The sequence below is a fragment of the Merops nubicus genome, unplaced genomic scaffold (assembly GCF_000691845.1).
Source record: "Merops nubicus isolate BGI_N331 unplaced genomic scaffold, ASM69184v1 scaffold15892, whole genome shotgun sequence".
Classification (NCBI taxonomy): domain Eukaryota; kingdom Metazoa; phylum Chordata; class Aves; order Coraciiformes; family Meropidae; genus Merops; species Merops nubicus.
In genome coordinates this window covers 24,043-36,346 of record NW_008592983.1, presented here as the reverse complement: position 1 = coordinate 36,346, position 12,304 = coordinate 24,043, and the positions used below count along the sequence as shown (strand labels likewise).

General features: G+C 54.3%; 1 protein-coding gene across 1 annotated transcript in view; it reads right to left on the bottom strand.

The window, feature by feature from the left end:
* Window positions 1-12,154, bottom strand: part of LOC103768197 (myeloperoxidase-like) — an 18,255-nt gene extending 6,101 nt beyond the window's left edge. The window contains exons 1-8 of the mRNA XM_008935336.1: window positions 12,134-12,154; window positions 8,968-9,035; window positions 8,233-8,408; window positions 6,632-6,755; window positions 5,127-5,256; window positions 3,793-3,999; window positions 2,079-2,394; window positions 1-10 (exon numbers count right to left, since the gene is read on the bottom strand). The exon at window positions 1-10 is cut by the window's left edge and continues 157 nt beyond it. Of these exons, the coding sequence (XP_008933584.1) occupies window positions 1-10; window positions 2,079-2,394; window positions 3,793-3,999; window positions 5,127-5,256; window positions 6,632-6,755; window positions 8,233-8,408; window positions 8,968-9,035; window positions 12,134-12,154 (1,052 nt within the window). The remainder of the gene's footprint in view (window positions 11-2,078; window positions 2,395-3,792; window positions 4,000-5,126; window positions 5,257-6,631; window positions 6,756-8,232; window positions 8,409-8,967; window positions 9,036-12,133) is intronic.
* Window positions 12,155-12,304: the final 150 nt, after the last annotated feature.

The following is a 12,304-nucleotide window of genomic DNA, read 5'->3' as shown; positions in this document are numbered from 1 at the left end:
CGGGAGTCACCTGCAGGGATGACAAGAGAGCAGACTGCCAGGGCTGCCAGTGACCTCCGGGTGCTTGGCTGCTTCCCACTGGAAGGGGGTGAATGGCACACTGAGAAAATTTTCAATGATGTCTCGATGTCTGGGTTGTGAGGAGGGTGGGTAAGAACCACCCAGGAGGAGAAGGAAATGAGGGTCTGCGCCCTGAGGGTTGGAGAACTCCAGTGAAATGCCAAATTTCTGCTGAGGTAACAAAAGCCAAGATGCCATCGTGGTTGTGCTCAGCATCACAGAGAGATGGGGAAGGGTTTTTTTTGTTTCCAAAAAAAGGGCTAGGAGCATTAACTGAAGGAGCTAAATACAACTAGGTGTTCTCCAGCCTCCTGTATCAGAGAGACAATCTCACAGCTCAAGAGAGAAATGAAAATAGGCAGAGAGAGGTCAGGATGGCCAAGGGAGCTGGGAAAGTCAGGAGGCATCCTTCAAACCAGCTGAAACTATGGCCAGAGCGAGAGGACAGCCACAGTCCAAGCTCTCTGGTAGAGTAAAAGCAAACGCAAAACGAGTCACAGCTTGAAGGAATAAATTACAAATAGCATCACAATGAAATATTAAATCCTTCTTCAAACATCTAGGGCAGGAAACCCAAGAGCGAGCAGGTGATGAGAGTATAAAGAGGCACTCAGAGAAAAGTAAATCTGTTGCCTTTAGTCCCCCAGTGCCTGGTGACTGGAGGGGTTTGCTCCTGCAGGCAGCACAGAGCCCCTTTCATTCCCTGTCAAAGGCTGCCTGTGAGGCACTGCGGAAGAAGAGACAAAAGCAGCCCTGTGAGGTTCCCTCCAGCAGAATGCACCCACCCAGGGCTTCCAACAGAGCTCCAGTAGGAAGTGGCTGACCCCGTTAGGGAGCTGCACATGTAAAACTTCCCCTCTTCTCCAGGACAGGAAAAGCAGCAGCTACAGAGCTGGGGCTTCAAAGGAGCTTCTGAGCCAGCCTGAGCTGGGCACTATGAATTCATTGATGGCTATGGAACAGCAACTGCTCCTGCAGCTCCTGGCTGCAGGGTCCTGGGGGCTGGAAGCCCACCCTGGGAAGCATCTGATCCGTCTGCTCCTCACCGGGCATCTGCCTTTGGCCACGGGTCCTGTGTGGTCCTCACCAAGGAGAGACCTGCACAGAACTGAGGATATGGAACATGTCCTGAAGACACAGCTCAATGCATGGGACAGATAGAGAGGTGTGAGAGACAAGGAAACATAAACCACCAAGAGCTTAAAAGCAGGGTGCTGGGGGATGACACCAGACAGAGCTCTCCCACTGGTCCCAAGGTCCTGATGGCATCCAAAGACCATGAGGATGCTGTCCAGAGGACCCTGGGCCAGATATGTAGGGGGCCAAGGGAATAAAGCACCACAGCTGGTGAGATCTGTTGTGCCCTCAAGCTTTCTCTGGCAGTGCCATGAGCAGCCAGAGGTGGCCAGGAGGTCCCACTCTCCAAAAGAAAAGGAGCAGGGAGTGAGACACTAATTCACAAGGTGTATCAGAAACATTTCTCTCTGATGTCCCACAAGCTTGTTGCAACCTCCTGGTTCCCTGCAGGGAGAAGAGAGCAATGCTCAGGGCTCCAGGAGGTCTTTCTGTGCTGTCCTGTGGGGAAGGAGAAGACAGCAAATGGCAGCAGATGGGCACATTGTGGTGGCTGGAGGGGAGGCATGGCTTTGGGAGGCTGTGCCCAGGAGAAAAGGAGTTATTTGGGGTTGAAGAAGTGGTCAAGAGGGTACCAAAAGAGTGACAAAGGATATATAGAGCAGGAGGCTGTCTTGATGGACTGAAGACCTGTGCTGTGAGTGTCCTGGCCCTGCACCAGGAGCACAGAGGACACAGCTTCACTCCAGGCACGTAGTCACAAAGACTGGAAGGTGGTGAAGACCTTTCTCCTACCTAGCATGGCGCTGAGACATTTTCACAACGTGTTTCTATGCCCCATTTTCTACCTAAATAAGAAACCCAAGCAATTAAAGAAACGAAATGGAGCTGGTGGAGTTGTTTGCTCTGGATTTCAGGGTTAGGGCTGCCAGCACCCATCTCACCTGCAAGAAAGCAAGGGATTTTAGCTCCCCTACTGACGATGAGACAGGGGTCCTTCTTCATGCTGCCGAAGGGCAAATACTCCTTCCCATTATCAGTGAAATGCTGATTGACAACCAGCAAGCCCCGCTGGCTGGTCCAGTCCCTGAGTTTGTTGGCCAAGGGCTCTTCGCTGCCGTACACGGTGCTGCCATCCAGGAAGGAGGTGAGCCCGTTGATCTGCTCGCGGATGGCCACCCCACTGGCACAGGCAGGAGCCGAGCGGAAGAAAGGGAGGCAGTCACTCGTGTTTTTAATTCGGGGGTCATCGGGTGGGATCTGCAGAAAGAGCAAAACATGGTTCTCCACCAGCTCAGGGGAGCAGAAACCTCCCTGTGATACGACAGCCCTAAGAGGAGCCTGGGCAGGAGTCCTCTCAAAGACAGACCCCGTGGAGGGCAGTCATAAATCCCAGTTATGAAGGGCCAGATTGACAGCAGAGATGCTAGTTTAGGAGTCCAAGACCCAAATCTGCATGAAAGCCTGGAGATGCTTAAATTTCCATGAAGTCCTATGGAAACCTCAACTTTTCCCCCTGAATTTATACAGATCAGGTTGAATCTTTCAAACTCCAGTGTTCCTCTCTCATGTTGGAGTCTAGTGTCCATATCTACCCCGTGGGCAGCTGGCATCCAGAACTTGTGACCCTGCCTGCATTCTCAAATGCACGTTGGGCAGATAGTCTGTGATGCTGCAGCCCTTTGCAGCTGGAAGGCAGGTACCTGGGAGAGCCAGAGCTGCAGTAGGTCCTCAGGGTGGACATGTGCACCATTGAGCATTTACTGGAGCAGAGACTGCCACTGCTGTCTAATGCCTTGGCCACTTCTGAGACCTGCTCACCACTTCCTTGCCCCTTGCACTACTGAGCATTTAACTATCAAACGGGGATGGAGTTGCTGGAATGTGGACACCCATCAGCTCTTGTCTCTGACACATTTACTATAATCAGAATTGTTCTGGTTGGAAAATATCTTCAAGATGATGAAGTCCAACCATTAACCCAACACTACCAGGTGACCATTAAACCATGCACCTAGGCATCAGGGAGGTGACACAATCCAGGCATCACCTACATTGCCTTTCTATCAGACCTCCAAAGCAAAGCCATATTGTTGAGGGAGAGGGTTGGAAATGGGGGAAAGACAGTCTGTGACTGTGCCTGGTGTCTGGGGACAGCCCCTGGGACCCAGCACTGCCACCTTACAGAAAGTGGCCTGACCCCCTTTATTTTGATTATAAATAGCTAAAGGGCAGGGGTCAAGAGGCTGGGGCCAGACTCTTCCCAGTGGTGCCCAGCGACAGGACCAGGGGCAACGGGCACAAACTGGAACTCAGGAAGTTCCACCTAAACATGAGGAAAAGCTTCTTTGCTGTGAGGGTGGCCAAGCCTGGAGCAGCTGCCCAGAGTTTGTGGAGCCTCCTTCTCTGGAGAGATCCCAAACCCACCTGGGTGTGATCCTGGGCACCCTGCTGTGGGTGAGCTGCTGGAGCAGGGGGGGTGGATGAGATGATCTCCAGAGGTCCCTCCCAACCCCTCCATTCTAATCATAGGATCCCATTCACCATGCAATTCTATGATGTCCCTGTGTGGCCAAGGAGCAGAAAAGCCACCAACATCTCTTGGTTGGAAGGCAGATATCCTCTCCCCCTCTTCCCTAAGGAGGCAGCTGGCTGTACCTTTATGGGGAAGCAAGGGGGCTCCTTGGCACAGGTGATGTCACAGTCCACAGCCCCCCTGAAGGTGACCCTGGCTGGGGTATCTGGAGTGAAAGTGATGTCGTGGTCAACAAACTGGCCCCACTGCATGAAGATGAGTGGTCGGTGCTGGTCCAGGCGCAGCTCCGCCGGCGGGAAGCGGACGAGCTCGTTCGACACCTTCCTGACCTGCAGGGATGGACAAGGACCTGCATGAACGGGTGCACGGGTCTCTGGGGTCAGCTGCAAGGCTTTCCAAGGCATTCCTTCCACTTCTCAGCTAAAATCCCAGCTCTGTCTGAGCTGGGAGGCACCACTGAGTGCCCCTGGTGCTGAGCATTGCGTTGTCCAGGCTCTAGCCAGGTTTCTGAGCCAAGAGTCTCCCCTGATGAGCTTATGGAAGCAGTGAAGCAAGAGCCATACTGAAAAGCCTGGGGAAGGGAGGCAAAGGATTTTGAAAGAGCACTTGGAAAAGAAGTGTGGGAAAAAAAAAATAGTCTTGGGTGATTTCTGAAAGTTATCTCAGTAAACTTCTAGCTGGACACTCTCTGAAAGCCCTCTCCCCTTCTCATCCCTTCCCCACCCACCACAAAGCCCCCACTACTTCTTCCTTCATTTATTACTACAGAAAAAGTGGTCAAAACTCTGCACAAGCCCTGACACTGTGCTGTGGAGCAGAGTTAGGAAGTCCAACAAAAGTACAAGGTAAGGGGCACAACCCAGAAAAATCACAGAGCTCCTTGTGAGTGCCGTGGTGGCACCAAGCCCAAGTGATGAGGAACCACATCACAGTGTCCCTGCTCCCACCCAGGCACCTCCAGAGCCACAGAGACCCCCACATTTCACCCCACCCATGGATCCACACACAGAATTTCTAGCTGGATATTTTTTTCCAGACACACAGAATTTCTAGCTGGATATTTTTTATTCTGGGGATCCACTTGTTCCTTTTGTCCTCTGGCACATTTCTTTTCAGGAGACAATTAGCTTCCACTAAGCAAATCCAAAAAGGTGAGGAGATTGCCTTGGCTTAGATGCTCTTAATTTAAAAGAGCACAGAGTGTAATTCTTTCTCTGTCCTTCAGTAATCATATTCATTTGCCTTTGCTTTTCCCAAAATCATGGGAGTTAGTTAGACAGCAGTTCTTGGAGATTTTCACAGGACCAGCCTGGAGGTGGTGAGTTCAGTTCCTCCTCCTGACCATCACCATGCCAGCTGGTGGAGGTGCACTTTGAGACCTGGGGTCTATCTGGCCAAGGACTGGCAACCCCTAAGCCCTGGTCCTGCACCTTCAGGTGACTGTCACAAAGGTTACCAGTGGGAAGGGGAATCCAGAGAGGCGCTTCCCTTCCGTCCACCCCTGGGGCAGGGACACGCCGTCCTCGTACTCTGCTGGCAGCCATCTGGTCAGGGCTCTGTTTGAAGCTCCTAGTGATGGGTTTCTCCTGTCAGAGTGAATGGAAGAATAGTCAGCTCTTAGCTCATGAGGATCACGGCAGGGCCAAGAGCTCACGGGTGTGAAGAGAGACAGGAACCTTGGAATGGGACCACACAGAGATGTCCAATGCTTGGGGAGCTGCTGCTCCAGCCCTGTGGGTTTGGTGCTATCAAGAAAGCCTCAGGTCTGATAATATTAACAATACACAACAAACCTCAGCTTCTCCCAGGCAAGAGCTCAGGTTGCTGGTGTCTCCTTGTGTCATCCAGCATGAAGAGGGGCTCTTGATCTCATACCGTGGGTGGAAAACAAAGGTGGGGGCTTAATGTTGGAGGAAAGGGGCAGAGATTTGTGCCTGTTCATTTAATGGTATTACCAGAGATCTTTAGCAGAAATGGGGAGATTTGGATTGTGTGTTATTATGCTGTAGATGGATTAAGTGATTATTATAGTTTCATTAGACCATTAAAGCCTTAATTAGACTAATAACGTGTTTAATTTTGGAGTGCATGTACAGGATTTGTTCTCTGGTTGCCTGTCACACACCGTGGGTGCAATGCTGCCCAGGACCAAGCAATGGAGGGACACAGAGCAGGGGGCACAGCCAAGCCCACCATCTCCAGGGCTTCAGGGCCTGGTTCAGGTGTGATGGACCTGTGCTTGTCCTTGTCCCAGAGGCCAGAGCCCTCTCCTGAATGAGGACACCTCTGTATGAAAAGGAAGGAGGCAGGGAGTTCACTCTGCTGCTTACACAGACACCCAAAGGCCTAAGCATCCCCTAGGCAGGCAGAGCTGTTTGAACTCCTTCCTCGGCCTGAGGTGCTCTCAGGAGATGCTCTGCCTACCAGGTTCTTGGTGACAGGGGAGGGATGGAGAATGTTCCTACACTGTCCCTTCTAAAACCCTCTACTGCTCAGCTCAGCTTCCCTGTCGTGCCCTCCATTTGCCCAGCCATGGGACTGGCAGGAGGTGCTCACTCCCACCCCACGTGCCCAGATCTCCTCCTGCACACCACGTGAGGCAGGGAGTTGGGCCGATCACCCCCTAGTATGGCTTTGGGTCAGGAAGCCCTTTGACACCCTGCCAAGGGGCAGAGCCAGACAAAACCCAGGAGAAAGAAGAAAGATGCAGCCTGATGCCAGAGACCCTGAGGAGTCAGTCCCCAGCACAGAGCTATTGGCCTTTTGGCCAAAGACCTAGCTCATGTCCAACACCAAGAACCCTCCAGGCAAGACTGTTATGAAAAGCTATCTAAGAAACAACACTGCAGGGTGTAAAACCCTACAGAAGGCATCCTACATGGATGATCCTTGGGGACGTGGGTCCAGCCCTGGTGAAGGATCCATCCCACCCACCCCTCCCCTGCTGGCACAGCCCCTCACCTGTTGTTGCACTCCCCCGTGATCGTTCGGTACCCGTAAGAAGGGTCACAGTTTATTTTCTTATCCTGTTGGTCACATCCACTCGCTGTGAAAACCCTCCTCAGCTGAGCTGGTGTCAGCAGGTCTGCCAGGTAACAACAGAGAAGAACCATGCAGGAGAACACTGGCCCTGCTGGGTTTGTGGTCCCTCCCAGGCTCAGCAGAAAGTTTTCCTTCTTGTACCCTTGAAATGATTTCTTATCCCAGTAGCGTCCTAAAGAGCACAAGGGGCTGACATTTAAGGTCTCCCAGCCCTAAAGACATGCTGAGGATGCTCTCCAGAGCAGCAGATTGCTTTTTTTTTTCTGGTTTGGGAAGCATTAAACCCAACAGAGTTGTGGTCAAACCTTATTTATGATTCCATGCAGGGTTTGTGTGGCAGCAGAATGATTTCCAATCCTTTTCCCTTTGTCTCCCCTCTCGTTTTATCTCCACCACAGGCTGCTAACAGCTACAGTCAGCCCAGTGATGTGTTACCAGGTTTTTCCCCCTGCCAAGGAGCCACCAGCCTGTATCACCACTGTCCAGAGCTGGCTAGAGGAGAAACCACCAGAGGAAACCCTTGGGCAGCACAAGGGTCTTTGCATTTCCACCAGGCAGCTCTCCCCATGCAGGGGAGATGAAGTTGCCCAGCCCAACACCAAAGCCTCCTTGGCTCTTGCTGCCAGCCACGTCCTGAGGCCCTCGGAGGTTTCCTGGTCGCTGCTGCCACCAGCAGTTTGGGTCACAGCATAGTTCCAGAGGCCACTGCTGCCTCCTGGGCAGGCAGCTGGGGTGGCAGCTGGGCGGTCTGGCACAGCTCTGGAGCATCTCTCCTGGCACAGGCAGCCCTACCTCCCTCTTCTCACTCACCTCGTGCTGGGGGGATGCTGGCTCACCCCACGGGGTGTCTCCTGGCCTGCCAGTGCCTTGCTGTGATGCTGGGGAACCCCAGGAGTTCACCTGGACGTGGCAGGAGCTCTCTCTGTGCCCCCCTGCACTGTTTCTCTCACCACCCTAATTGGCCTTCTGCTCTCAGCAGACTGGTTTTGCTGGGAGGCCAGGGCTGCCACCTCATGGGGGACACTGCTCCTTCAAGACACACTGAAATGTCCCTTCACATTGCTCCCTTCTCCTCTCTTTGTGCCTTCCCCACAGCCCCTGGTCCTGCTGCAGGACAATCTCCAGTGGCTTTGACTGCTGCTGGCTGAAGCATGGCAGAAAAAAAAACCCTTACCTTGGGGCTGAGCTGTTGTGAGCCACATCCTCTGCGCCTGCTCATTCCCAGCTCAAGCCAAAATATTATCTGGCCAAGCCTTAGAAGCTTTGACCCATCGGTACGTTAGCTGGAGTGCTGGAGAAGGAGCCAGGGGAGTGCACAAAGCACCTTCATTAACTGATAAACCCCCCAAAATTTTACAGATGGAAAGAGAGCACGGAAAATTAACTCAGCTTTGCCCCACTGCAGCCACGTGGGAGGGATCAGAGTCGTGGCCCAGCATAACCCTGTTTCATTCCCTCCCCCTGAGCCCCACAAAGCCCCAGTGACCAAGCCCCACATCTTCCTCCCCCGAGGTCCCCACCTGTGACATTGAAGTCGCCCTTCACAGCCCATCTCAGCCTCTCCTTGAGGAGGGTCAGGGTGGTTCCCATGTAGTCTGCAGCCCGGGCAGCAGCCCGAGTCCCTGCCACGGGCTGTTTGAAGTAGCCCAGCAGCACTGCTGGGCTCAAGGCATCGTTCTGCAGGCGCTCCTTTATGCTATGAGGGAGGATAACACCGAATTTGCAGGACTGAAATGGGGCCAAGCCAAGAGTTCTGCAGGTTACCCAGCTGAGCCTCGGGCACCCCGGCTCACCCGCTGTGTTCCCAGCCTGGACTGCAAGGGCAGAGTCATCTCCTGCCCACACGCTGCCTGGGGGAGACCAGGGCTGCTCCTGCCACCCTCGGCAGAGGGGCAGGGTGAGTTGCAGCAAGGGGATCTCTTAAATTGCCCAGCTTGACCACCCAGAAGCCAAATCTTAGGTCTTTACAGCTTTGAGGCAACCAAGCCTCGCTCAGCTCTTCTCCAGCTCATCATCTACCCGAGCCAGTCTTCACCCCACAGGTCTCCGAGGCACCCTGTTAATGCTGCTGGAGCCTCCCCTTGGCTGGGGAGGTCCCTGAGCCAGCCTGGGCTTTCAGAGGCTGGCTCCTGAAGGAGCTGGGGGGCTGGTGGGAGGCTGGGCACCTCCCAGCCACAGTGGCAAAGGCTGGGCTCTGCTCTGACCCTGCCCGGGGTGAGGCTGGGGAGGGGGTGACCTGCAGGGTGGGCACTCACCGCTCCCGGGTGTGCCTGTAGGCTGCATCCACCAGCTGCTTGGCCTGGGCCACGCTGCTCAGCAGGGACTCGTCCAGCAGCTCCTTGGGCACAGCTGGGGAGGGAAGGGCAAGAGTCACACTGAGAGCGTAGAATCATGGAGTTCGTCTAGAAGGTCACCCAGTCCAACCCCTCTGCTATAAGCAGGGACATCTGCAGCTAGGTCAGGCTGCTCAGAGCCTCATCCAGCCTGATCTTGAATGTCTCCAGGGATGGGGCCTCCACCACCTGTCTGGGCAGCCACCCTCATACTGAAGAAGTTTTTCTTAACATCTAAACTAAATCTCCCCTTTTCTAGCTTAAAGCCATTACCCCTTGTCCTGTCCCTCCAAACCCTTGTGAACAGTCCCTCCCCTGCTTTCCTGTAGGCCCCTTTCAAATACTGGCAGGTTGCTATAAGGTCTCCCCAGAGCCTCCTCTTCTCCAGGCTGAACCACCCCAACTCTCTCAGCCCGGCCTCACAGCAGAGCTGCTCCAGCCCTTTAATCATTTTTTGTGGCTCTCCTCTGGATCCCACCCAGGAGCATCCCTGTGCTGCAGCAGGGAGGTTCCCTTGGTGCCTCCAGCCCCCACCCAGGAGGTCAGCAGGGCAGGGCTGGCAGGAACTGCTGCTGCTGGCTCTGCCTCTCTGGCTAGATCAGTGCATAGACACAGTCCCCAGGGCAGTCTGAGAGTCACTGCTGGGCATGGAATGGGGTGTTTCCAGCAGTGGAGGCTCCAAAGAGCTGTGGGAGAGATGTAGGCATCACCCCTCCTGCCCTTCCACAGGAGAGCAGTTGCTATTTCTTCAAGAGATTTTGCTCCCCAAAATGAAGTGTCCCCATCGTCTGCTGGCTGCAGTCACAGAACAGGAGGGGACAGCCCCTGGTGGGCTCCTACCTTTTCCTACAGCTTCAAGGGAAGAAGAAAACCTCAGAAATCATCACAAAGGGGATAAGTATCTCCAAACTGTCCCCAGAATCTTTAAAATATCAACCCAGAGTTCACCTCTTTGACAACCTTGGTGAGAAAAATGATTGCCTAGACCACCATCTGAGACAAACAAAAAGCCAGGCACGTGCTTTCTGTAAGGATTTAACCTTGCAAATTAACAGGCAGAGGTCTCTGTAGGTTTTGGAGCAGTGATTCAGGGCTGGAAGAGAGCTGAGTGGCTGCCCCATGCCCAAACCCCACAGCCCCTGGTAGCTCCAATTCACCCAACGCTGCAGCAGCCAAAGTGTGTTCCCTTCAGAGAGAGAGTAATTCATCCCTTGCTTTGAGAGCAGGATCCAGCCCCCTGAGAAGAGGAGAGGTCACTTTTCAGCCTCCATAAAAACCAGCACGAAGGCAGCAAGGGAGCTGCCCAGCACCAGCCCTGCAGCCCCCAGGGGTTCTCCTGGGGAGCCTGCTTGCCCACCCTGCAGGGAAGGAGAGCATTGTACTCTGGGGATGGAGCAGTTCTGATAACTGACCTCTCCTGCAACATGATTTTGAGAAATCAGATAATATGTTAAGAGGTAAAACCATGAAACAGCCAAGGCTGCTGCCACGGGAGATACAAACTGACTCTGCTCCTTCTGACACCCCTGCAGGACTTTGCTGCTTACAGTAGAATAATTCAAGCTCTTCTAAACTTCATCTTTCTTAGTCAGGAAATAAAAAAAAACAAAACCTGATCTGCAAACTCTGAGAAAAAGACAATACCATAGGAAGAAGATACGGATGCCTGGAACGGGTTGAGGATCATCAGCAACCCCAGGAAGATTTCTGCCTTCATCCCTGCAAGGAAATGCAAGACGTGAAGGAAACCAAGAACCCATGGATCTTGCCATGCTGTGGAAAGGTCAGTGCCCAGGCTGCTGATGGCACATGTTGAGGGGGCTCAGGAGGTGTCCCCTTCCCCATGCTAATGCTCCTCAAGAGTGGGAGTCCTTGCTGTGGCACATGGAGAGGGAGCTGCCTCCCGTCCTGGGGAGCTCAGGCACTGGTGGGAACATAGAAGCTAAGGGGACAGCCGTGGAGAGTGTGGGGCAGAACACCCTCTGCCAGTGCCAGGGAGATGGGCACCGAGTCTGAGGGTGCAGGGAAAGCTGGCACATGGGGCTAGAGGAGCTGGAGGGGGAGAAGGATCAGCCAGAGCAGCCTGGGATGTCCTCCACACAGAGATATTTGGGCTGATTTGGCCCAAAGCTGACCCACACAGCTCCAAAGCAATTGGCTCTAGCAGAATGAGCCCAGAGCTGTTGGCTGTGCCTACTGCACCCTGCTTAGTACCCACCACGGAGCTGCTGCCCAAATCAGCCCAGAGCCCACCCTGAAATGCCAAACTAAACCCATTCCCTGTGGAGGAACCCCTGGAGACAGGAGCAGAGTGCTCCAGTCACACCCTTGCTGTGCTCCGTGCCAGGCAGAGGGTGGCTGTGCCAGCCCTGGGGCAAGGTGGGGGAAGCCAGCACCCATCACCCATCACCCAGCACCCATTGAGACCTTGGCTGGATGCTCCAGCCAGCCCCAGCCCTCCAGTCCCCTACCCACGCAGCAGAAACCAGTGCTCCAAGAAACCACAAGCAAGGGTGCAAGGGGCCAGGCTCTCACCTGCCATCTCCTGCTGTCCTCTCCACAGCCCCCACCCCACGGCTGGGCTTTTATCTGTGGCCCCAGCAGGGCTGACCCAGGGGGCAGGGGAACACCCCCGGGGGTGCCTGGGGCCAGGGCAGTGCAGCACCCACCTCCCAGCCCAGCTCCTGAGCAGGGAGGCTCCTGTGCACCCCCTGATGCTCACACAGAGCTTCCCCAGGTCTTTTTTTTTGCAGGGGCAGAGGTGAGGCAGCACTTTGCCATGGTTTGAGAGTCTTCACTCCTTCTTTGGAGGTCTTCCAAGGAGGGGGTTCCTTCCCCCATGGCATCTTGATCCTTCACTGCTCTTAAAGGTCAAAAACAGATGTTTTCACATCTGCTATTGAGGCACCAGCAGTGTCTGCTCTGTTCATGTCCCATCTCAGCTCCCTAACCCACCCTGCCCCGTGTCCCTGCGTGGCCTGGAGGTGCATGAATGCTGCTCCTGGTGCAGCTCCCTGCCTGGACTGGAGTTTGAAGAGGCTCCACCAGCCCCCAGCTGCTGATCTGGAGCACAGGGCAGCTCAGGGGCTGTGTCCCCCTTCCCCAACATGCTGTTGTACTGAGAGCTCACACAGTGGTGGGGCTGGAAGGGCCCTCTGGAGATCATCTCATCCAACCCTCTGCTCCAGCAGCTCACCCACAGCAGGGTGCCCAGGATCACATCCAGGTGGGTTGGAATCTCTTCAAGAGGAGACTCCAT